The sequence below is a fragment of the Nannobrachium achirus genome (genome assembly GCF_963921795.1).
Source record: "Nannobrachium achirus genome assembly, chromosome: 16".
In the NCBI taxonomy this organism is placed as follows: domain Eukaryota; kingdom Metazoa; phylum Chordata; class Actinopteri; order Myctophiformes; family Myctophidae; genus Nannobrachium; species Nannobrachium achirus.
This window is the reverse complement of record NC_137823.1, coordinates 23,394,658-23,420,730: the sequence shown is the minus strand read 5'-3', so window position 1 is coordinate 23,420,730 and position 26,073 is coordinate 23,394,658. Positions and strand designations below refer to the sequence as shown.

The 26,073-nt window shown below is 42.5% G+C and overlaps 1 protein-coding gene across 1 annotated transcript in view; it reads left to right on the top strand.

Moving 5' to 3' along the window:
• The window catches only part of pex7 (peroxisomal biogenesis factor 7), a 112,502-nt gene that overhangs the window by 76,077 nt on the left and 10,352 nt on the right, over positions 1–26,073 (top strand). The window contains exon 9 of the mRNA XM_080743969.1: positions 14,701–14,800. Coding sequence (XP_080600095.1) covers positions 14,701–14,800 — 100 coding nt within the window. The remainder of the gene's footprint in view (positions 1–14,700; positions 14,801–26,073) is intronic.

The following is a 26,073-nucleotide window of genomic DNA, read 5'->3' as shown; positions in this document are numbered from 1 at the left end:
TCACCAACGAGAGACGCTAGATGCTCCGACGATTTATTCCATTGAAAATGGTTTAAAATAAAGTTTAGACCCCCCCCAATGTTCACCGAATGTTCATTGTAGGCGGCGCGACGTATTCCAGAGTGCCTATCCCGAACATGTCCGGGATATTTAATAAAATGAATTATTTTATTGGAGGCCTCAACGAAGCCCCGGTCTAGACGTCCATCCTTGGCCGGGACTTAGACTCGGCCATCCACGGGCCGTATTCGCGCTAACGGCCGCATCGCGCCGCCCACTCCAATAATAAATCACATCTTTAGACAGGATTTTCTTCGGATTGTGTCCCCAGACCCAAAGAGAAAGTTTTTTGCGGCTGAAATAGCTTTAGATCGGGCTTCTAAATGGGTTAGCATTTTGGCTACGTGTCAGCTAGCTTCCTCCTCTCGACACCCATAGCATTGACTGGAGTGAAAACACAAGCCAGTTGGGAGAGGGTCGACGAAAGCTATAAAGAAGGTCTATGGAGAAATTTCTGGCACTCTAGCACCCCTTGTGGCCGGATGGCACTGTATGAGTTAAAAACATTCTAGTACTTCCTACAACAAATATTTCCCCTGGTGTTTCTTTATTAGATTTTTGAATGGGGATTGTCATTTTGGTCATTAACACTTAAAGTTATACCATGTAACTTTTTTTATAAAACAAATCTTAAAATTGTCCTAACTGTTAAATCGCTAAAGTTTTAGAACCCCCACTCTGTTATTTTCAGCTTCTGAAGCCTTCTCTTTATATGTTTTCTATGAGTTGTGAGGGGGGGAGAATTTCCCGGCAAAATGATGTCATCTCCCACATGATACACTACCGGCCAATCACAGCGCCGATCATACACCACCGGCCAATCACAGCGAGTCTTGCTGTCTCTAAAGGAAGTAGCTTCCCTCAGCAACTGTGTTTACATTGGTGAAGGAATCTTGCTTGCTACTCCCTCAATCCTGGTCTAAAAATGATGGGAGACGGCTCTACGGAATCGTATCGGCGAGGCGGAGGTGCTCGCGACGGCCGCGGGGGTCCGCGGACCCCCGCGGCGACTCCGGCCGAAAAAAGCAATACCGCTACTGACCACTAGTTGAGCAGCTTCCACAGTACAGCTTTAAGTTGCAATGATTTTTTCTCTTCAATGTCCCGCCATGCCATGGTCTCCATAGACTTCCATGTAATTTATAGTGCACGGATAGTGCACGCCCATGCCTAGATGATGCACCACGTGTGTGCACACTGTTCACAGCTTTCAAACAAAAAAATCCGCTTGGAAATCCGTTCGAAAAAAATGTTTCTTCAAAAACGGCCCAAACTCGGGAAACTCGGGGTTGGCACAGGGGTGGTACCTTTTCAAACTCGGGAAACTCGGGGTTGGCACCAGATGTGTTAACAGTGAAAAAGCAAGGACCAACTATTAGGAAGATAAGGTTGAAAATTGGTCAAGTGCTCCTTTAATTCAATATACAACCAGTACTTCTGCGTCGGCTATTTTGTGCCCAATGTTCCCCCCAGAACAGGGACGCTGGGGATCAAGCAGTTAAACACAGAGGATGTTAATGTGTACAAGCTCTTCTCTCGCTGGCGTCCTGCCAGGTACGTGAAGTGTTTTTCGATGTTGTTTGATGTTGGAGAGGGTAAAAGGTAGGGCAGATGACAGATAAGGAACAACAGCAGATATTTGTATTCTACGCCATATCTAAACAACAATGTGCTTTTTGAAAATAATGATATGGAAATGACTTAAAATAAAAAGAAACCAAAGGTGTGGAAAGTGAACTGTACACGTAGCAGGTTGTGCAAAACTTATTTCACACTGAGTATACAAATACAGACGTGCCGGTTTCTTACCCTGTTTTGCCTTTCTAATCTTTATGGAGAATGGAGTGTATTTTTTGGCAGAAATCAGCAAATGGTAAAAAACACTCCATTCCTATTGAAAAGAATCCACCCTCGTAGGTAGATTTAAGTGCCCTCCGGACGATACGCGGTTGCCGTGGGGGCTGCTGCTAGGATCAGCGGTGGCCGCGCCGCGGTGAGACACAAACACACTCGCTCAGTGAGTAAACGCAGCGCGGTATTTCACAAAGATGAACACTATCCATCTCTCACCGCCCGCGTGCGCTTGCACAAACGAGCACGCTCGCGGGGATTTTCACTCGCCTCGCCGCCTCTAAACCTCGCTGCGCGGCCGAAATAGCCGCCCGCCTCTCATTGAAAATGAATTACTAGGAGGCGGTGACCGCGTATCGTCTGGAAGACACTTTAAACTTCAAAATCAGAGAAGGTCATAACATTTTCAAAAATAGCTGATCTACAAGCTCAATGTTCTGCCAATCCACTGGAAATCTAGTGTCAAGACGTGAAGTTTTATAATGGCACATCTGTACAACATTGGCTTATACATTTACATTATAAATGTAGTGGTTCTCAACTGTAGTAGGTAGTGGTTCTCAAAGTGGGGTCCACCACCGAGTTCCTTGAACGCATTCCAAATCGGCCCTTACAGGTCTGTGTAAAAAAGTTTGAGAACCAATCAAATAATTCACAACATGTTTAATTATAACATATTTGTTGTTTCTCCCCCCACATTGTTATAATGTTCAAAAAAATTAGGTCAAAGTTGTGTTACTTGGGTTGTGAGAAAGTGTCTGTCTTATGTGTGCACAACATGTTCTGCATTGTGAGATAAGAGATCATTTGACAACCATCGCAGTGCTGTACAGTTAGGTCTCCGCCCGCATTAGTCCCATCAATATCCTGTACACAGATGCTAATCTGATCAATGGTGTCAACAGTCTGCAGTTAATCAGGAAGTCAATATAGACAAACCATGTGAGATACAGACAGTCCATTGTGAACTAGAGCTAAGTGGCTAACTGGCCATGCAGTGCAAACATCATCTCCTCTTGTCTTCATGACCCCCAGTTTTCAGATGCATTTGGTCAGATCTTGTTTAAATCTCTTGGACCCCAAACTAAACATCCTCAGGGTCCATTTAACTCTGCGATTGACACAACAGTAACCAAATGGACCCATAAGGGTAGCCTACAATCTCAGATGTTTTGCCTTTCTTGTTTGAGCCTTTCCTGGTCTCCTGAAGAAGTTCTCCATAAGCCTTTTATATTTATGTTTCTATCATCTGAATCAGGTTTATTTTTAATCTTTCCCTATATATATGGCCACTTGCAGGCACCTGTTGTGACAATAGAGTGAGAGCTATGTAAACCAAAGCTATTCACACACCTGACCTGAGCAGAGGTTCACCTGTGTTTACTTTGAACTGCACCTGGAGCACATGCACATGTTGTACTGTACATTCACTCACACACACAGACACACACACACACACACACACACACACACACACACACACACACGCATGCACGCACGCACGCACGCACGCACACACACACACACACAAGACAATAAATAATGAGCGTCCCTAGAGACCCCGCTTTGAGAAGCAGTGCTATAATGGAAAGCTAGGCTGATGTTACAATATGATGCTAAATACATTATTATCTAGGGCGAGGTCAATAATGTCTCCCTTAGGTGTCTTACTGGTTACTGTAATGAATTGTCTCAGTTCCTTGTAACAGATACAGATGTGTTACAATTCCATTTCTTTCCCTCCCGATACCCGAACATGCATATTGGGAGTACAGATCCGATGTGTTAAACAGAATTATACACATACTGTAGGCCTATTTGTGATTCTTCTAACAGCTGTACACTATACCCTGCATGGATGTGATACTATATGATCGCCGCCATCGTTGTATGGCCAGGCTCAGGTTAAATCCTTGAACAAAACCTGAACAAACACACACAGAGAATCATTGCCATGATGACTAGGACATTTTGCTCGCTATCGCTTTCATTACTCACTCGCGCTCCACTAACGCCGCACATGTACAGTAGTTGTTTCCCTGCATAGCATAAATAAGCTATCATAGGGTAATTTACGTGAACAAAATGGTGCATACATTGCGCAACCCCCCCTGATACCCGATTCTGCATTGTTGATTGGATTGTTGCATGTCTCCGTTATCTGTACACTGTGACATAGTGATCTGATGTTTGCTGTATAAGATAACAATGTTCTCTCTACTGATTAACTTCGTCACAGCCATAGCCTGAAGTAATAATTAAAGTCACAGTGGGAACAGGTAGCCTTGCTCTATCAGAGAGAGAGAGAGAGATGGAAAATTATTGACCCATTAATACCTGAGGCTGATTCTAAAAATGTCTTCTGAATCCCAACAGTTTTCTGAAAAACATATGTTCAGTATATATATATATATATATATATATATATATATATATTAGGGCATTCACCAAATATTCTAATATCAAAGTCACTATTCGACGTTGTTCACCGAAGTCGAATATTCGCTTATTTTCATTGTTTTCTCTTTAAAAATCGTGAAATCCCTAATATATATATATATATATATGTCACGTTTTTTTTGCGTCTCAGAGAATTAGAGAAACGGAGCGCTTGCCGTGCCGCACAGGGCGGAACAAGCGGTCGCCACAACAACGTCCTCCAGGCGGACTGGCGGAGCCACTCGATTGTCCACGACATTGCAAGCGGCGCGAAGGCCAGCGGACCTTGGTCCTGCTCTTCGCCCCCGAGCGCCGCAGGCGCGAGTGGCCGCGAAGAGCGGACCAGGGCCGCGCGGCCGGCGGAGCGCCGCGCGAGTTACGAAGCCGTGGTGAATGCAATCGTTATATTTATGCCCAGGCCGTAAGGCCTGGGCAAGCCCACGATAAACGCCCTGTCCAAGTGACTACAATGGAGCTAATGGCTAAGCTAGGCTAGGCTAGGCTAGGCTAGGCTAGTAAATAAAGAAAGAGAGTCGCAAACGAGTGACGTCAGCGCCTTCACTATTGAATGGCTGCGTCGCCATCTGGTGGTGATTAGTGTGTGGTGAACTACAAAACGAGCGCTCTTACCTAGGTCTCCCTGAGTTACCCAGTTACCCTGTAACATATATATATATATATATATATATATATATATATATATATATATATATATATATGGTGCTCAAACCCTTTTCATGTGAAGGACCCCCAAAATTATATGTATTTGGCCGCAGACCCACATCTCAAAATATGTTCCAGGGACCCCCAGTAGCAAAGATATGAGGTAATCTTTTTTGTTTTAAAAATTTCTATATTCAAGCTTGCACAAACTTTCAAGTTTTTACCAAAATAGCAGATCTTCAAGCTCATAGCACTATGAGCTTGTATATCTGTTATTTCTGAATAGGCAAAGTATAAAATAATGGTTAAAGTGGTTTTAATGGGTTAAGAGACAAAAATAGACTGAGTGACAGGGAATAACTGAGAGAGAGAGAGAGCATGGGATGGACAGAAAAGGGAGAGGTGGAAAGAGAGTTATAGAGAGAGGGTGAGAGATATAACCAGAATGACGTCACCTATGGGCAGAAACCTTGTATCTCCATATTCCATTTTTTTTTCTTTTTTTGTAGGTTAACGCCCTACTTCATCATACAAGAGTGTCGCACAAAAGCAGGGAAAATAGGTGATCTACAATCTTAATGCATCGCTATGCAACACATTGTGAGCTTGTAGATTTTCATTATTTAACCCACTTAGAACAGGTACACAGTATTGTGTATCATTATTTTATGCTTTAACGATTGAAAAATAGCAGATATACAAGCTCACAGCGCCGCGCTGCGAGCTTGTAGATCTTCTATTTTTGAAAAATCGTGAAAATTTGAATTTTGACCCGATTCTATAAGTGTCTTTTGAATCCTTCTAAGGTTTTTTTTAAAAACCTATGTTTCTATGTCAGCAATCTGGCTAGCTATCGTCAAAGAAAAGGTCCTTTTCACTTAACTGGAGCTCAGTTAGTCTGCTCTTGAGAGACTAATATGTCAGTGGTTCTCAAACCTTTTCATGTGAAGGACCCCCAAAATGATTTTTATTTGGCCACGGACCCCCATCTCAAAATATTTAGTTCCAGGGACCCCCCAGAAGCAAATATTTGAGTTACAAATGTTCGCTTTAAAAATACATATATTCAAAGATTTGCACACATTTTCACGACTTTTTCAAAAATAGCAGATCTACAAGCTCACAGCTGTGAGCTTGTATATCTGCTATTTTTTAATAGTTAAAGCATTCAATAATTTTAGGCCTAAATGGGTTAAAAAAATGATAATAATGGAATGGTTTTGGACATACAAGGTTTCCACCCAACGACAACAATGAATGGTCCTTATGCTGCTGATGTCACTGACGTGTCTTAATTAGAACAGGATATTACTGCGGCACACCCATACCATGTACTGTACACACACACACACACACACACACACACACACACACACACACACACACACACACACACACACACACACACACACACACACCCAGCACGCACACACACCGAGGTGAATGGGCATCTCCAGTGAATGAAATACAATAGAGCCCGGTGGTCAATAAGCTATCATGGAAATGGCAGACAAAAGACAGCGGTTGGTTAATTTAGACAAACATGCGTAGTAGTTATTTGTCCTACTGTACAGCAGTCATCTGCTCTCTGCAGTCGGCACGCACACACACACACACACACACACACACACACACACACACACACACACACACACACACACACACACACACACACACACACACACACACACACTACACAGCTTTTACATAAAGTAATTACTTTTCTGCACGCACACACACACCTGCACAGCTTTTAAATAAAGTAATTTGAGGTGAGGGACTAATGACTTCTTCCACATGCACGCACTCTGACAGATATTTGAGGACTCATTGGTCTATTGCTATTGTTAAAGAAAAGTAATAACTTTTCACATTAACCCATTTAGGCCTAGAATTATTGACTGCTTTAACCAGTGAAAAATAGCAGATATACAAGCTCACAGCGCGGCACTCTATGCCACGCTGCACGGTTGTAGATCTGCTATTTTTTGAAAAAGTCGTGAAAATGTGTGCAAATCTTTGAATATATGTATTTTCAAAGCGAACGGTTGTAACTCAAATTTTGCTTCTGGGTGGTCCCTGGAACAAAATATTTTGAGATGGGGGTCCGTGGCCAAATAAATATAATCTTGGGGGTCCTTCACATGAAAAGGTTTGAGAACCACTGACATAGTAGTCTCTCAAGAACAGACTAACTGAGCTCCAGTTAAGTGAAAAGGACCTTTTCTTTGACGATGGCTGGCCAGATTGCTGACATAGAAACATAGGTTTTTCAAAAAACCTCTGAAGGATTCAAAAGACACTTATAGAATCGGGTCAAAATTCAAATTTTCACGATTTTTCAAAAATAGCAGATCTACAAGCTCGCAGCGCGGCACTCGGTGCCGCGCTGTGAGCTTGTATATCTGCTATTTTTCAATAGTTAAAGCATAAAATAATGATACACAATAATGTGTACCCGTTCTAAATGGGTTTTAATAAGCAGATTTATTAAATCCCACAAAATGAAGAATATCGTCTAAAGCGCCCCGGAAGGAATAACAAGAGCTGTGCTACCAGTCAGTGAAGGTAAACAGACAGCCTGCCATCTGTTTGTTTAGTGGAGTGTGATGGGGGTTTTTTTGCTTACAAAAGCTGTTTTTACCGTGTTGGAACCTGTAATCACTGCAGGTTACAGGGTAGTGAGGGGTACCATCACTCTTTATTTTCTCCTTTTATGGAGTCATTTTAGGCTTGGCTTGTTTTGCTGCTGCTCCTTTTAAGTGTGTGTGTGTGTGTGTGTGTGTGTGTGTGTGTGTGTGTGTGTGTGTGTGTGTGTGTGTGTGTGTGTGTGTGTGTGTGTGTGTGTGTGTGTGTGTGTGTGTGTGTGTGTGTGTGTGTGTGTGTGTGTGTGTGTGTGTGTGTGTGTGTGTAGAGCTCTGTGTTTGTGGATTATGGCCTGTGTTATGACATCCCAACAAGTGTTTATAGGGAGTGCCTGGTGGCTCAGTCAATCAGTTGTACACAGACCATAATATGCTCCTTGTGAGTGCGAGGACCAGGGGTGTAGTTGTCCCGATTTAAAATGAAGCAAACACGGAACTGAAAGTGCCTATGATTGGCCGCTAGTTGTGCTGTTCTGGCACCAGAAGCATGTTCTCCATAGGATTCCATTCATTTCCCCCGAACTTGTACATTTGATTTTCTTACCTTAATAAATATTGTCATAAATACCTTATGGTTCCTGTCGCTACTTTAAAGCCTTGTTTCAATCACCATGATACGCGTTTTGTGAAAATATGGTCCAATTCATGTTATATTTGATGTTTTAGCAGGGTATGCTGTAGGAGGGGCTTGTGATCATAGGCTTGTGATGATTCTTCTTCGTGTGCTTTGTTTTCGGCAAGCTCAAGACAATGTCCCATGTATCCCTGCGGTTGCACGTGACTGTTGGCAGCCAATAGCATTCGAGATGGTACCATTTCTACCAATGAGTGTTGATTTCTACAATGATGGCGGCACCCATACAACGGCCAAAAAAAGCTTCATTTGCGCAGCATAGAAACCAATGGCTTTCCATTGTCCATATTTCTTTTACAGTCTATGGCGAGGACTCAAGTTTGACTTCCGTCTCGCATGTCTCTCCTCTCTGCCCTTGGTTGCCTGTGTCTCTGCGCTCAAAGTGTAAAAATGACAAGCATTGTAGGAGTCTTAGCCTCAGGCTGCTTCTAAGGTTTCTAACCACTTTCAACCTGCTGTCCCTATTTTGGGAGTGTCATTAAAGGTGAGATTTGGACTATATAACACATGGTTGACTTCATGAATATAAATTCAGTTAAGTTTTGACTTTCATTGACACTGACTGTAATCTACTGGAGACCACGCCCACCACTGCTGCATGACTGACTACGCCCCACCCCCAAATCCCCTGTCCCCGAATGTCCCCGTAACGTAACTGAATACAAGTGTTTTGCTGTCTTTTGTGATTGAGTTAGACTATTTTACCCGTCGGCATCAAAGTCCTGCCTTTTGTTGGGCCGCCTAATTCAGCAAAAGTCATCGGCTAAAACAGTTATAACCTCTGTAGCCAGCTCAGTGGCCTGTCTGGCCATATGGTTAGAGTTTCTGCCCTGAGACTAGGAGGTTGGGGTTTTTTCCCTGCAGAGTCACACCAAAGACTATAAAAATCTGACCCAATGTCTTGGCATTCAGTGTCAAGGGTTGGATTGGGGGTTTATTGTTTATTTATTGTTTATTTAAGATCCCCATTAGTCACTGCCTCAGCAGTGACTATTCTTCCTGGGGTCATATTACAAAATTACAGTGAAATAAAAAAGGACAAAATAAAATAACAATTAAATGACTACATACACATTTACATTACATATAATAGAAAACAGATAATAAAAAGTTGAACATTATTTAGTGCCCGTCGTGTGCTCATGTTGGACTGTGCAAGGCAGGAGCGTCCTCTACCCTGAGCCAAGCCTAAACCTGGCCGCATACCCCAAGTACCTAAAAATACATACATGGAACACTCTAGAATTAATTTACATAAAAAGGACAAAAAAGAAACAGATTATAATAAGTGATCCATACGCAACTCAAAATAAACATATCAGAAACCAACAGAATCTATACATAATCTAAAACAATCTCTCTCAGCTCCTCTCAATCTATTTTTAAAAGTAGCTTTGCTGTGAATTAAAACTAAATAATTTGGAAGTGTGTTCCAAAAATCTAGTCCCTCGACATACTAGCGTCATGTCCAGGAGGTGTACTTGCACAGCAAGTAGCCTCGCGCTACGGAAACAGAAGATCCTGCCCTAAGGGCCACATGGCTTAAGAAGCACATTTTGAAATGTGTGAGAATTGCAGATTGCGACACGTTGTGAGCTTGTAGAGCGCCTGCCCACACCATCATACAAAGAAATATAACATGTACAGTAGGTGTATAAACAGCGTCCTTCCAAAGAGGTGGAACAGAGTCCAGAACCTCGGACAGTGCTCTGTATACGAGACCTCTGATGTTTGAATTCTCACCAAAAGAAGGGAAGTTAGAACAAGAACACACAACTCTGGTTATTAGACTGAATAGACTCACTTGTTGCATAAGGGCCGATTCATACTCCACTTTTAGAGCAACATTTATTTCGGTTCAGTTCTGTCCAAACTACAATATGACGTCATTCAGAGATTCGGGGGCCAGGTACCGTCATTAATTCGGCTGTTCTGAAAATGATCATATGTTGAAATGATCATGTTGAAATGACATACAGTACTCTTTTAATTGTATTGTTCTGGAATCTTGTACCTCCTCTTCTTTGGTCCTTGATGTGCCGCAACTGTTGTAAAACACAATTAACTTGGCCCTGCGATGAGGCAGCATTGATCCAAATAAATTGAAATTGATTTTGGTCCGTTGTTACGTGTAAGTCCTTGACGACATACTGTAAAATACAGTGCCACGTTTTTAAACATGCTTTGTACACAAAACCCCAGTAAAATATTGTGCTGTGTGCTGCTACAGTACATGTTACAAGGAAACTGGAGTTTAGGTTAATTTAGGTTTTGGGTCAGGCCCAATGCATATGTTGAAATATAGCGTGTCTGTCTGTACCTTGCATATCTCGAGAACTGTCTGTTGACTTCAAACTCGGCATTGAATCACAGAGGAAGTGCTTGTGAGTGGGAATATAAAATTTAGCATACGCTTAATCCAGAGCGACTTGCAATAAGCAAGGACAGCACAATGTAATACATCAAAATGCATAGAAATAGTAATCTAAAAACGTTGGTAGACCAAAAACCTATCATCAGTCTAACAGTAGAATAACTGAAAAATAATAATAATAATAATCTGTACATCAAAGCTATATACACTATAGGGTGACCTGGCATCAGTCTATATAACATGCTATCTAAATGAAATGTTATCCTGTATGGTCATTGAGGCTAGGGCAAGTGCTATGGTAAGTGCTATGGACTGAGGTGGAGTCTGAAGGGGTGAGTCTTCAGACCACGGCAGAAGCTAGGGAGTGAGTCTGCAGTTCTAATTGCAATGGGGAGTTCAGTTCTTTAAAGACTATACTGTATTCTGTATATTGACTTTTCATGCTGGAAATAGGGACACCAGTGTTTAAGTAGAGTTAAGCCGAGTTAGCTTTTTCAAATTATGAAATAAAAGTGTGTCAGGATTAAACAAATCTTGAACATTTTTTTGAAATATTTTAACAGCACAAATTGTGGCACAAAATACGTGCAGCTAACAGGCTCACTTAATGGCATGTTTAAAATGCACACACGCATACACACACACACACACACACACACACACACACACACACACACACACACACACACACACACACACACACACACACACACACACACACATGATTTATACTAACAGCACTCCCTCTCTATTTAATATCCCACTCAATGGTTGCTTTTCCCCAGACACCCATAGATCATAGTGTGTGTGTGTGTGTGTGTGTGTGTGTGTGTGTGTGTGTGTGTGTGTGTGTGTGTGTGTGTGTGTGTGTGTGTGTGTGTGTGTGTGTGTGTGTGTGTGTGTGTGTGTGTGTGTGTGTGTGTGTGTGTGTGTGTTTACAGCAGTTTAGTTCATGTGTGTGTTGTATGCGGAAGCATTATGTGTATGCTAAGAGTTGTGTGTTTGCGCGTGTTTATATGCATGTGTCACTGGGTGCACAGAGTAGATCTACCTGTGTGTTACGCATTTACCGTGTGTGTGTGTGTGTGTGTGTGTGTGTGTGTGTGTGTGTGTGTGTGTGTGTGTGTGTGTGTGTGTGTGTGTGTGTGTGTGTGTGTGTGTGTGTGTCAGGCCCAATATTAATATGGCCGTAATGCAGTCCAATGGGCCTGGCAATGTTCTCGCTGAGAATGATTTAATTACATTTACAAAGTGGATGAGGAGAGAGAGAGAGAGAGAGAGAGTTTGCTGTGTCAGGCCTTTGGCACACACACACACACACACACACACACACACACACACACACACACACACACACACACACACACACACACACACACACACACACACACACACACACACACACACACACACACACACACACACACACAGAGAGAGAGAGAGAGAGACCCGTGGTCAGAAAACCCTCAGTCACGACTCACAACCAAGAAGAGACAGTCTTTCAATTAGCCTGATTGGTTGATTCTGTCTGAGGCCTGGGAATTGCATTTTATTGGCTTGTTCTCTCTCTCTCTCTCTCTCTCTCCTCATCACTCACATGCACTTTCTTTCTTAATTTGCCTCTTTCTACAGTGTCTTACTTGTCTGTTCTTTTCCCCTCTCTTCTGTTGTTTGTTTGTCCAGAGTTTTGTCCATGTCTAAATCCTCGGCCCTCTCTTTCCGACATGTCTGAAAACGGACCAGCGTCTGTGTCATTCATGTTTTAATTGGACGCTTAATTGTCTCACTGTGTGATAAGCGAGCATCTCCAAATATTCCCATTCACATTCCGAGAGTGATTTCCATGCCAATTATGAATTATATCTCATCCAGCCCACACTAATAAGTGTGTGTGCATGCGTGCGTGTCCATTTAGTTCCATCCGTGCCCTCTCAAGAGCTACCGACCTTATAAGCGTTGCGTTTGGACCCCTGGTGGTCCACCGGACCGGACGTTGAGCAACGGTGTCCTTTAGGACAAAGAGCTTTAACCCATTAAGACATGGCATTATTTTATACTTTAACTATTGAAAAATACAAGATACACAAGCTCACAGCTCACATCTGTGAGCTTGTAGATCTTTTTGAAAAATCATGAAAAATGAAACATTTGTAACTCAAATCTTTGCTTCTGGCGGGTCCCTGATACATAATATTTTGAGACGGGGGTTGGCGGCCAAATACATGTTATTCTAAGAGTCCTTGACTTGAAAATGTTTGAAAACCACTGACGTAGAAACGTGTTTTTCAAAAACCTTCGAAGGATTTAAGAAGACATTTATAGATATAATCGGGTCAAAAATATTTAAAGACTTGCGCAGATGTCCATAATTTTTCAAAAATAGCAGATCTACAAGCTCGCAGCGCGGCACTCGGTGCCGCGCTGTGAGCTTGTAGATCTGCTATTTTTTTATAGTTAAAGCATAAAATAATGGTTTTATTCTTTTTTTAAAGTAATATTGCGATGCGTTCCCGGCCGTAATGCTTTAAGGCAGATCGTGCTTCAGTCTCCATTTGGCTGATTATTATGACTCATAGAGTCTACAGTCACGCCACAGGGCCATTTGTCAAGCAGCGTTTGTGCACTTTATGTAGAACAATTAGGACAGAACTCAGGCAGATGTCTAAAGAATATGAAACGACAAAAACAACAACGTTAAAAGAACGCAAACAGAAGTAGTTCATATCAATGGGATCATGAAGTCAATTCACATGTCGCCGCCCCCAGGATGTGCACAAGACATTCTCAGAAGCACATTTGCTCACGCACGCACGCACGCACGCACGCACACACACACACACACACACACACACACGTGTGCGCACGGACACGCACACACTTAAAATCTTAAACTTGAACAACTTATGCCCTACATTTTTTAAAAGGCTGTAACATATGCAAACATTTCCTCCTAACAGAATAGGGACATCACATCAGGTTGAAATTGATTCAAAGATACATGATTTGAGAGCTGAGCTTTTAACGTAGTTGTTCCTGTGTCTTTAACCCTGCAAGACCCGAATTAATTTCTACTGGCCAAAATCAGATGGTGTTATAGGAGTCCTAATCACAGGAAAATGTAATTTAAAAAAAATAATAATGTTTTTCTAAGGTTTTATAGCCATAAATCATAAATCATGCTCTAATTTGCATTTTGGGGATATTTTTCACAATAGTAACATATGCACGTGTTCTAGACATTCTAATGATCATGAAAAAAAAAATATTAGGCATTTTACTTATGTTTTAGTGAGGAATAGCTTCAGTTAAAAAGTGAGATGTTGTTCATCCAGATGCTGGAATTTCAACTTCTCTGGGAGGTGTGAATGTCACTCTCTGTGGGGGGTACTTATATGCAAATATCGTGGCCAATGGCATTGTAATACTAAACAATAGGATTTAATGGTGATGTTAATGTGAAAAAAGAACAGGAAAACTAATTATAACAGTTTTTTTAAAATGTTGCCAAAAAGCAACGCTGGGCCTTGCAGGGTTAAGTGATGCTCATGATGTTAGCCTCCATCATAAAGGAGTTTCCTTCACCTACTATGTCCCGTCTCAGCCTGACAGCGGCCAGTACAACACAGCAAAACGTTGTGCCTGTCTTTGATGGAATATACTCTCTTTATACTCTATTAAGATTTTAATGTTCTGTACTTTTGTGAAAGAATGTGTGCTGTCTCATATACCGAAAATAGCTGATGTGAGCTTGTAGATCGGCTATCGGCTTTAGTTGAAGTGTTAAAAATGGCAATGCATTGTACAAATGGCGTTCATAAAATCACAGTCCTGAAATGTTGACGTCAACATTTCATATATAGTAATACAAATGTTTGTGTGTGTGTGTGTGTGTGTGTGTGTGTGTGTGTGTGTGTGTGTGTGTGTGTGTGTGTGTGTGCGTGTGCGTGTGCGTGTGCGTGTGCGTGTGTGTGTGTGTGTGTGCGCGCGTGTGTGCGCGTGTGCGTGTGTGTGTGTGCGTACGTGCGCACGTCTAGGTTTTGGGACTACAGTAGGAGCCAGCCTCTACTGGACACAGTAGAACACCATTCAGAGTTTGTCTGCGGATTAGACTTCAGTCTACACACACCCAACAAGGTAACGCTCTCTCTCTCTCTCTCTGTCTGTCTCTGTCTGTCTGTCTCTCTCTCTCTCTCTCTCTCTCTCTCTCTCTCTCTCTCTCTCTCCCCCTCACCCCCATACATCTTCCTATGGGTGGCTTGTTGCATTGTGGGTGAAGAAGCAGTGAATTGAAAGGAGCACTCGCGTGAAAAAGGTCTTATTTCCCGGTGTCAAGGACAGGTGCTGCGGCCAGCCGTTCTGCGTCACACGCTGGTGCACAACATCCTTGGGAAGCCTCAGTCCCAACATTAATTCAGCAGTGGCAGTAGCTGGGATAGCTGCAGTGGTTGGGAAGAAGTACCCAGATGTTTTTTCTAGTAAAAGTAGCAATACCACTATCACAATGTGTAAATGTCAATGATTACTCAAGTAACAGAAGTGTCAGCATCAAAATATACTTTAAAGGAGTAGTTCATCCCCAAAATGATAATATATATATATATATTTTTTTTGTATTTGTCGCATTCCTAAGACAAAAAATGTGTATAAAATGTACCCCAATTGATTCCGAATGGGGACCCAAATGCATTCGGGTCCCCATCCGGAATCAATGGGGGTACATTTATTGTAATCAGATTATTGTTTTAGGAATGCGACAAACTCAAGTCTCCATGGCTTAAGTAATCAATAGAAGAAAATTCATTTTGGGGGTGAACTACTCCTTTTAAGTATCAAAAGCAAAAGTATTCTTTTATGCAGAAAGTGTTTCCACAAGCTGTGAACATTTGTCGAATTCTCACTTTGTGAGCTTGGAGTTCGGCTATTTTCAAGTAGACAAAGTATCTACAAAGTATGATTTGTAACTCAAGTTTTCAAATAATTGTAGTGGAGTAAAAGGTACAACATTTGCCTCTGAGAAGTAGTGGACAGACTCAAGCGAAGTGAAACTACCTCAAAATCATGCTTACTCAAGTACATACTTGCATAAACGTGGTTATTTTCCACCACTGCATAGCGTTTACAAGGCTTATCTCCTGAACCACATGTTTTCCGGCTGGCACAGATAGTAATGTCCCCAGGGTTGATATGACTCCAGATAGTGTACAAATGCAACCAAATGGACCCCCACGAAACCTTTAGGGCAGGGTTCCCCAGTTAGTTTTCCCCAAGGGCCGAATTATGTCTAGGGTACCAAGCCGAGGGCCACAACATTGCAGGGGGCGACGGTGGTGTTCCCGCTACTCCAACGACAGTTCAGATATCGTTGTTGTCGGGTGAAAATCTTGTATGTCCACAACTGTTTGTTTTGCATTTGTCATTTTAAAAATGATTTAAACTAGTGAAAACAGCAGATCAACGCCTCGCGGTGCGAGGCGTTGTGTGCTTGTAGATCTGCTGTTTTCACTACTTTTGTGCGACAGCCTTGTATGATTTGCGAAAGAACGTACAAATTTGGAGATACAAGATTTCCACCAGACACGATACTAGTGTTGTTGCTGCTCTTATACCACCATTATTACTGGGGTTGGTGTGGGCCAGACAGTAGCCCCCCGCGGGCTGCAAATGGCCCGCGGGCCGCCTATTGGGGAACCCTGCTTTAGGGGGTTCCGGGGGTCCCCAGTAAAATGAGGTACAATTTAAACATCTTAACACTATTCTATTCTTTGGATATTTAAAAATTGACGATGCTCACGAGCTTGCAGGTCGGCTATTTTCCAGAAATCATGAATAAATGTGGAAAAATAATACAAATAAAATCTTTTATGGCGTTCCCTGTCACAGAATATTGTCAGATGGGGGTCCAAATACATATTCATTTCCTTGACAGGAAAAGGTGTGTGAACCAGTGATTTAGGAAACAAGTACAAATACATGAAAGAGAAACAACATGTTTGAGCAAAGTCTATGGCAGTGGTCCTCAACCTATTCAGGCCTCGACCCCCAAAATAATCATATTTGAACTGGGGACCCCTCCACCCTGAAGAGCACTAAGAGTTGAGGCATTACATTTTGTATAGTACGGTTCTATTGTGAGAATAGCTGATCTACATGCTGATCTATTTTCACAATTTCTGCCGCTAATATTTGACAATTTGGCCATTGTTTAATTTGTCTTTTCAGAGGTATTAAAAAGGTTCTTAAATTGACACTTTAGAAATGTGCTATACACTTAAACTTTATATTGGTTTGTTTACTGTTGAGTGAGAAAACAGTGTTGCAAATAATCATCTGGGCACCCCCAAAATCATTTGGGGACCAGTGATTCTCACCCACAGGTTGAGAACCACTGGTCTATGGTATAGCAGATGTACAGGGAATTGGGGTGGCTGCTGTCCATGGTGCTGACTGCTGAAGTTGCTGTCTGTTGTGCAATGGTGCTGAACTCATTCAGGACCTCTGTGCTTTTGAACGCTGTGCCATATGCTCTTACAACGTCCCCTGGTAGTTCACAATCTCTTTTCAACCAATCGTACCACACATCTTGAACATCCCTTATGATTATGACCCGATAGCCTCTTTACCCGTTGTACAGCAATGAAGGAAAATAGAACTTTAATAAAAATGTACTTACTTAATTACTCACTTAACGCCTATTACCCCTTCTGGGGCTTTGGCCGTCAACAAGGGTTCTTCAAGCATCTCGGGCCCTGTGCCAGCCTCTCCAGCTCTATCCCCAGGTGTGTCCCATTTTCTTGGCATCTGCCTCGGAGTCTCAGCGCCAGGTGTTCCGTGGCCGTCGTCTCTTTCTATTCCCCTGAGGGTTTCACTGGAGGGACCGTAAAATCCCTAAAAAAATAACAGCGTAAAGGACCAGAGTTGAAACAAAAGAAAAGTCCTGAGTGGAAAAAAAATCTTTTTTTGATTGATCCCTTATTGATTCCGATATTGATGATAAGGATTTATTAGCAGAGATGGTGTGGATGGGGAGGTGGTCCTCTGTTCCCTTTCATTCTTCTTCACGTTTATGTTTATGTGACTCATTAGATAAATGTTCTTCCCTGCTCTGGTCTTAGTTTAGCTTCTAGGTTTGAGAGCTTCAATTATCCCTGCGCGCTTATATACTTAAACTTAATTGAAATAAACGGCTGTAAGATGAAATTGTGTGCTTGAATTTGACCTTTTGAAAGCCAATACGTGTTCCGCATGAAGGCAAAATACATTGCTGAAGCCGTACTTGTGCTGTAGATGATTTATTGATTAGAAACCCTAATAGCTTGCTAACTGTAATAGCTGGTACATTTCCCCATTTCCTCTCTCCTTGCCCGTTACCTGGCACCACTGCTGAATCACTGGATGCTGCACTTGGGTGACAATTTGCTCCATAAATTAGTCTAAACTATGAAATGTTGTGGATCTCGGCATTCACATAGATACTCTACTCTACGACTTTAACCCTAACCCTACGGATTTTGAACTTGGTTCATCACGTTCATGTATGACTTATGACACTGTATTTCTGCAGCATGATCGCAGCCCCATTGACTTCAGTGTTAAAAGTTAAATATTTCAATAAAACATGTGAAAAGAAATCAGTGGAGCTACTTCTGGCGCTGATCAGTCCAGTGGATATACAGACAGACAGACAGACCCTCTAGCGATCAGAGTGTGGTCCGGGGACTCCCAGGGGTCCTTGAGGGGGTTCCAGATAATGTACAAATACACTCTCTGAGTTTTGGTTGATTCTTTATTTGTCGTGAATTTCATTTTTGCGCCACCACAAAATACACAATTCACAAACAGATCACATAATACATTCTCTTACAGAGAGGTGATCTAATAATGCATAACAAAAAAAACACTGCTCTATAGATGGCTAGACCCCTGCAGACACAACCTATACAAAGCAAGAAACTCAATGAAAGTGTCTTTGGCTGTTGTTGAGGACAGAGCCAATAGCAGAGACGAAAGACATGTGTGACAGCATGACGTACAAGCCCATGGACGTGAACCTGCGACGTCGCACCACTCGCAGGGTTTTCCCACACGAGTCACAGGGGCACAGAGTCATTTCCTCTTGTTTGGTCCTTTGGCGGGGGTGTGTGTGTGCGTGTGTGTGCACGCGTGCGTGCGATTGAGTGTGCAGTATTTGTGGGTGTGGGTTGTTTATTTTAATTTCCGAACTTGTGTGTGTGTGAGAGAGAAAGAGAGGCTGTTTTGTGTGTGTGCGCGTGCGTGCGTGCGTGTGTGGTCAGCAGTAATGAGCTCTATTGTTGGCTCTGTTGTTATCTGACATGTCATTATGGGAAGCAGCCTGGAGGGTACACACACACACACACACACACACACACACACACACACACACACACACACACACACACACACACACACACACACACACACACACACACTACAGGCTGTACCAGTGGAGTGCGGAGGGGATTTACCCTCACATCACATTATGGCTTCTCTCTCTCTTTCTGTCCTTCACTCTGTCACTGTTCTCTCACTTACTACTCTCTCTCTCTCCTCCTTTCTATTATCTCTCATTCTATCCTCTGCTTTGCGTGGGACGTACATAGACGTTGCTGTCGGGCAGAACATGGCTGAAATGTTGAAAGTGAGAGTGGTACATTTTGCCCGTTGGATTTATACATTCTGAACCAATGAAAAGTATTAATGAGTTTGTGAAATAATGGCTACATTGGATCAGTGGTGTGTTCTAGAATTGTCTTGAGGGCATACGCTCCGTGTCTATTCCTGTGGCCAGGTCATATGCCAGTGCATCATGCCTATCAGATAAGCTACTTTGAAAGGTTCACAAGGGCATACGCCAGGGTTCCCCAATTAGTTTTCCCCAAGGGCCGAATTATGTCTAGGGTACCAAGTCGAGGGCCACAACATTGCAGGGGGCGACGGTGGCGTTCCTGCTACTCCAGCGACAGTTCAGATATCATCGTTGTCAGGTGATAATCTTGTATGTCCAAAACCGTTCGTTTTGAATTTATATATTTTTTAATTATTTAAACTAGTGAAAACAGCCGATCTACAAGCACACAACGCCTCGCGGTGCGAGGCGTTGTGTGCTTGTAGATCTGCTGTTCACTACTTTTGTGCGACGGCCTTGTATGATTTGCGAAAGAACGTACAAATTTGGAGATACGAGATTTCCAGCCGACAACGACGATATACTAGTGTTGTTGCTGCTCTTATACCACCATTATTACTGGGGTTGGTGTTTGCCAGACAAGTAGCCCCCCACGGGCCGCAAATGGCCCGCGGGCCGCCTATTGGGGAACCCTGGCATACGCTCTTTCTAAAAAAAAATCTTTACAGCATACAGCGTATACCCAAGTATCAGGTAGAACACAGCACTGCACAGGCTCCTTCTTTTTTGTTTTAATTTCCTGAAAAGTAACGTTGAACGTTTCCACCCGACAGTGACTATAAACGATGTTTGATCATAAAAGAATAAAGGGTTTTAATCACAATATTTTCCAAAATACAGAACATATGACATACCAGATTTATGTATTTCAAAAATAAGCCTAAAGCAAATTCCAGATCAGAGCTCGGGGGCACATTCCACATAGGCTCAGTGTAGCCTGACAGCCGGTCGGTCTCTGGTTCGAGTCCCGATCCCGACTACCTTTGCTGCGTGTCAATCCCCATCTCTCTCCCCATTTCCTGTCAGTCTACTGTCCTGTCAATAAAAGCGTAAAATCCCCAAAACATATCTTTAAAACAATATATAATCCCTTTTATGCCCATATATGAAGATCCCTGATGTCATCAATATCCCATATCTAACAGGACTTCATATGGGAATGCCCATATATGGAGGCCACATCGGCCACATACTACACTAACAGAAACCATATATGGCCAAGACAGATGGCCAAGACAGCCCATATCCGTGTGGCTGGTTCTACAGACAGGGATCTCCATATATGGGCATAAAAGGGATCGTACTTATGTATGATGTCAAATGTCATAAAAGCCATAGGACTTTCACATAACGAATAACTGAGTAAGCATGTTTAGGGGTCTCCATATATGGGTAACTGGTCCGATATACATCACAGGCCAGATGGCCAAGAAATGAGGCGACCTAGGTCGCTTGTCGCCCATAGGCGTCTTACTGGTATAGAACCAATGAAAAGTATTAGAAAGAGCTTGTACGTGTCTAAATAATAACTACTTTGGATCCATGGGAGCACAGGTTATTCTTTCCATTTCAAAACAACACTTTTGGACATACAAGGTTTCCGACCGACGGCGACAATGTGTTTGGGATGACGTTGCTCATTTAACATCTAGGCAAAGGAGCACAGTCAAATATTTCAACGCGCTTCCTTTAGCACTTTGTTGTGACAAGCCTAAATCTATCTCTGCAAACAGCTGTTAAGGTCTGCTGATTGTAAATAATCCTCTGGATGACCCAATCCATTAAGCAAAACTAGTTAATCATTTCTCTTCTCTTCTCTTCTCCTTCTCTTCTCTTCTCTTCTCTTCTCTTCTCTTCTCTTCTCTTCTCTTCTCTTCTCTTCTCTTCTCTTCTCTTCTCTTCTCTTCTCTTCTCTTCTCTTCCTTTTTCTATCCCTCTCCTTCTTCCTCTTCCTCTTCTCTTCCTTTTCTCTCCCTCTTTTGAGTCTCCTCTCCCTCTTCCCCTCACACACAAGCAGACAGCCAGTACCCAGTGTGGTCTCCTGTCTTGCCCAGGGCAGCCACACGTGTCTGATGGATCACCCTCTTTAGTTAACTGCAGACCGAGGCACACACATTTGTCCATGCATATAGACCGATACTGACACATGCACAAACACAAACACACACACGCACGCACGCGCACACACACACACACACACACACACACACACACACACACACACACACACACACACACACACACACACACACACACACACACACACACACACACACACACACAGACACACACACACACACACACACACACACACACACACAAACACACACACACCAAGCACAGAAAAGCCTTGCATGTATGTGCGCGCATCTATGCGTGAGTTAAAATGCGGTGATACATCATACAGGGGCAGTACCATGACAGCTATTCACAAGTTGGTAGAACAACTATACCGGAACACACACACACACACACACACACACACACACACACACACACACACACACACACACACACACACACACACACATGCACACACACACACACACACACACACACACAGCCTAACTGTTATCACTCTTGTACACATACTGTATTGCGGCATTAGAAGTACACTTCAAAATTAATGTGTCAGCTATCATTTCGCACTGCAGCAAACGCGGAGGTTCCAAATAATGCTTAATTTGTACGCTCGCCAAACGCAGTTGTTTTATTTTTGGGCGGAGCGATTCAAGTAGAGGGGCACTACTAATCAATGTCACTTTGGTGATAGGTTCGAACGTTGGTTGAGCGTCAAATGCTCTGCAGTTTTGGACATAAAAACAATTTCACAAAATAATTACTTACCAATTACCAAATCAGGCTTTAGAACCACAGTTACTTGTGTAACTGTGGTGTGCATTTCACTTTAATTTTATCTTCTACTTTGGCTATTATGTGCACCCTGGACTAGTTTTTTTAAGTTAATTGATTCGATATTTTGATGTTTGATCATTTTATCAGACACGCCCCCTCCCTATATACACCCATTGTATCTTAAAACTACATTTTAACCATCAGTACATGCCCTGATGATGACAGTTTCTGGTCGAAACATGTCAGCGTTTTAGACAAATGAAATAAAGTGTTGTTCCTCCCTTTTTAAACTTTTGAGTGCCTGGTTCACTCCTTTTTTTACATTTTAACCATGTTACATTCACTGAAAACACTTCCCTGGTTCTGGTGAGTGGTGACTGATGTTGTCTTTTTGTGCGTGAGGGGGCCGTGTTTTTTCTATCCATGTTTTCTTTTTATTTCTTTTATCATTTTGTTTGAAACTGAAATGAACAAATGAAAAGTGATTGACAAAACACAGCACCTCACAATTTAAAATGACAATATCACCAGAACCAAGGATTTTGGTGTTTTCTTTTTCTTTTTTTAGATTTGTTTTTGGGCTTTTATGCCTTTATTTGATAGGACAGTAGACTGACAGGAATTTTTTGGGAAGAGAAGGGGAGTGACATGCGGCAAAGGTCATCCAGATCGGGAATCGAACCGGCGACGCCGTCAGGCATCAATGCCTATGTGGCAATGGCCTAAGTGGTATGCGCCTGGACCAGTAGGCCAGCGGGCACCCCCAGATTTGGGTGTTTTCAATGAGTCAAATATCGAAATGTTATGCTAAAATGACCCAAGAACAGTTTCAAAGTGAAATACCCCTTCAACAACTTAAACCCTATACTTAACTTTTCGCACTAGGCTAAGTATCTTCCCGACGCGTTGGTGAGTTTGTGGATCGGCGCCTAAGTGGTATGCGCCTGGACCAGTAGGCCAGCGGGCACCCCCAGATTTGGGTGTTTTCAATGAGTCAAATATCGAAATGTTATGCTAAAATGATCCAAGAACAGTTTCAAAGTGAAATACCCCTTCAACAACTTAAACCCTATACTTAACTTTTCGCACTAGGCTAAGTATCTTCCCGACACGTTGGTGAGTTTGTGGATAGGCTTTCCGGGCCCATTTGGCGGCTGAATGTTAGCCCCAGAACAGGGATGCTATATAGGTTTGAAGTGGTTCTGTGCAGCATTCATGTTAACACTAAGCGGACAGGCGTGACTGCGGGGGCCGCGCTTCCTCTAACAGGTTGCCTGATGCTTTTCTTAACCCATTTAGGCCTAAAATTATTGAATGCTTTGAACTATTGAAAAATAGCAGATATACAAGCTCACAGCGCGGCACCGAGTGCCGCGCTGCGAGCTTGTAAATCTGCTATTTTTGAAAAAGTCGTGAAAATGTGTGCAAACTTTGAATATTATGTATTTTCAAAGCGAACGTTTGTAACTAAAATTTTGATTCTGGGTGGTCCCTGGAACTAAATATTTTGAGATGGGGGTCCGTGGCCAAATAAATATCATTTTTGGGGTCCTTCACATGAAAAGGTTTGAGCACCAGTGACATAGTAGTCTCTCAAGAACAGACTAACTGAGCTCAATTTAAGTGAAAAGGACCTTTTCTTTGACGATGGCTGGCCAGATTGCTGACATATAAACATAGGTTTTTCAAAAAATCTTAGAAGGATTCAAAAGACACTTATAGAATCGGGTCAAAATTTCTAATTTTCACGATTTTTCAAAAATAGCAGATCTACAAGCTCGCAGCGCGGCACTCGGTGCCGCGCTGTGAGCTTGTATATCTGCTATTTTTCAATAGTTAACACATAAAATAATGATACACAATATAGTGTACCCGTTCTAAATGGATTAATGCCCTCATTTGTCCTGTTCCTCTCCTCTCTTTATGTCAAAGATTACACCCTTAAGGGTCCATTTGCTTACATTAGTTAACACTGTCAGAGTTCCAAGTGGGATTAGTGCAGAGGATTTTGCTGTGTACTTAAAGAGACTGTCTTGAAAGGAAGAGATAGCAGGTTTAATTCTTCTGCGGATTTCATCACATTACACTCTGAAGCAAACGCCGCGCGGACGGTAATCCCAAATATCCCGAAATAATCCCTGTCTCTCGATAACTGTGACGCGCCTGTACGCCTCCCGCAGTCCCAGTGAGACTTAAATCTGAATTTCTGGAGAGTGCATCAGGTTTAGTGCACGTTGCAGGAGTGCGTGTCGTCATAATCAACCGTGTAGCAGTGTTAATTTTGACAGCAAATATTAGTTTTAGTCATAGTCTTTTGAATGAAATTCTATTTACTTCTAGTCATCTGAAATATTTTAGTTTTAGTCGTATTTGAGTTGACTGCATACAATAAGAGTTTTGTCAACTAAATCTACGGTTGATTTAGTCAACTAAAATGTATTTAGGAAAAAAAGGCAGGGGGAAATTCAGTTCAGAAAAGATCTCATGATTTGCTCCGCTTAGGTTATGCTTATTTTATAGTATTTGTGTTGTTTATACTAGATGTTTTAACCCTTTTGGCATTGGTTTCGGCAGCGATTATATGTGACCGCAGTTCACTTTTGGACAAAGGATTACTACCATCCTGCTTATGTATCTGCAATGACCCGTACATTTTTGATGCCGCTGTACCAAGTGATAAGTTATTATACCTGTCCAAGAAAAGAGGTAGACCCTAAACCCTTTAGTAATCTCTTATTTATTATTGCCAGATTGTAGCATAATGCAAAAGTCCCAACATCATTTCACTGCTTGTACTTTAGTGACAAGTGACAGTTATAGTGACAAATGACAAATAAAATATTAATTCTTGATTCAGCTTCCCCCAGCGGATGACTGCTCAGGCGGTGGTCATATTGAGCACTGGCAACGAGAGCAGTATTAGGTGTTGTTAGTGTCTCGCTCATACCTCGACACATAGCCCGGGGGGCCAGGAATCCTGGAAACCTCAGAGGGAACAATAGTTCAAGCGTAAAGCATGGAAAAGAACATTGTTTTACACTTGTGGTTTTGAACCTATACAGTAGCTGGACTGCAAGGTGATGATGATGTGTGGGGGGAGGTCAGGAGTTTGTTAAACATTTGTTATTTTCAATTTCCTCTTGTCTTTCTGCTCGAGCCTTTCTTCTGTCCGCCTCCTCTTCCTCCCCCGTTCTCATTAAATCCCTCATCACCGCTTTCCTCCTCCGGACCTTCCCTTTCCCCCCATATCGCACTCCCCCCTCTCTCATTCTCTTCCTGTGCTGCTTTTTGCTGGAGTCTTGGCCAGGATGTGTGTGTGTGTGTGTGTCCATGTGTGTGTGTCCCTGTCCATTGTGGCCCATGTTGTTAAGAGGTAATTAAGGGCATTCCTCTGCCCTGGCGAATGACTCACCGCTCACTCGCCTCTTCTCTCGTCTATAGGTGCGTACAGTGGAACACGCTTGACTGACAGCGCCGCCCGCACTCAACAGCTCGCTCCCATTATATTTCCTCTCCCCTTCCCTCGTGTTCGTGGAGCGTTTTAAGACGCTCTACTCTCTAGGAATCACACTGCCTGCCCAAGATCCAAACCCCCAAACGGAGACCGCTAGGTTTTGTTTTGGGGATTTCTTAATTTTTTTGCAGAGAAGAATACAGCCAAATTTCGGTCAAAAACTGTAAAAAAAAAAAAACATCATGAGTGATACTAATGAAGTGCATGGTCTCTGTCGGGTGGAAACCTCATATGTCCAAAACTGTCAAAGCAAAAGTATACATATTTTGAGCTTGTGGATCTTCTACTTTACATGTTTTTGTGTGACGCTGTAGTATGGTATGATCAGGCATG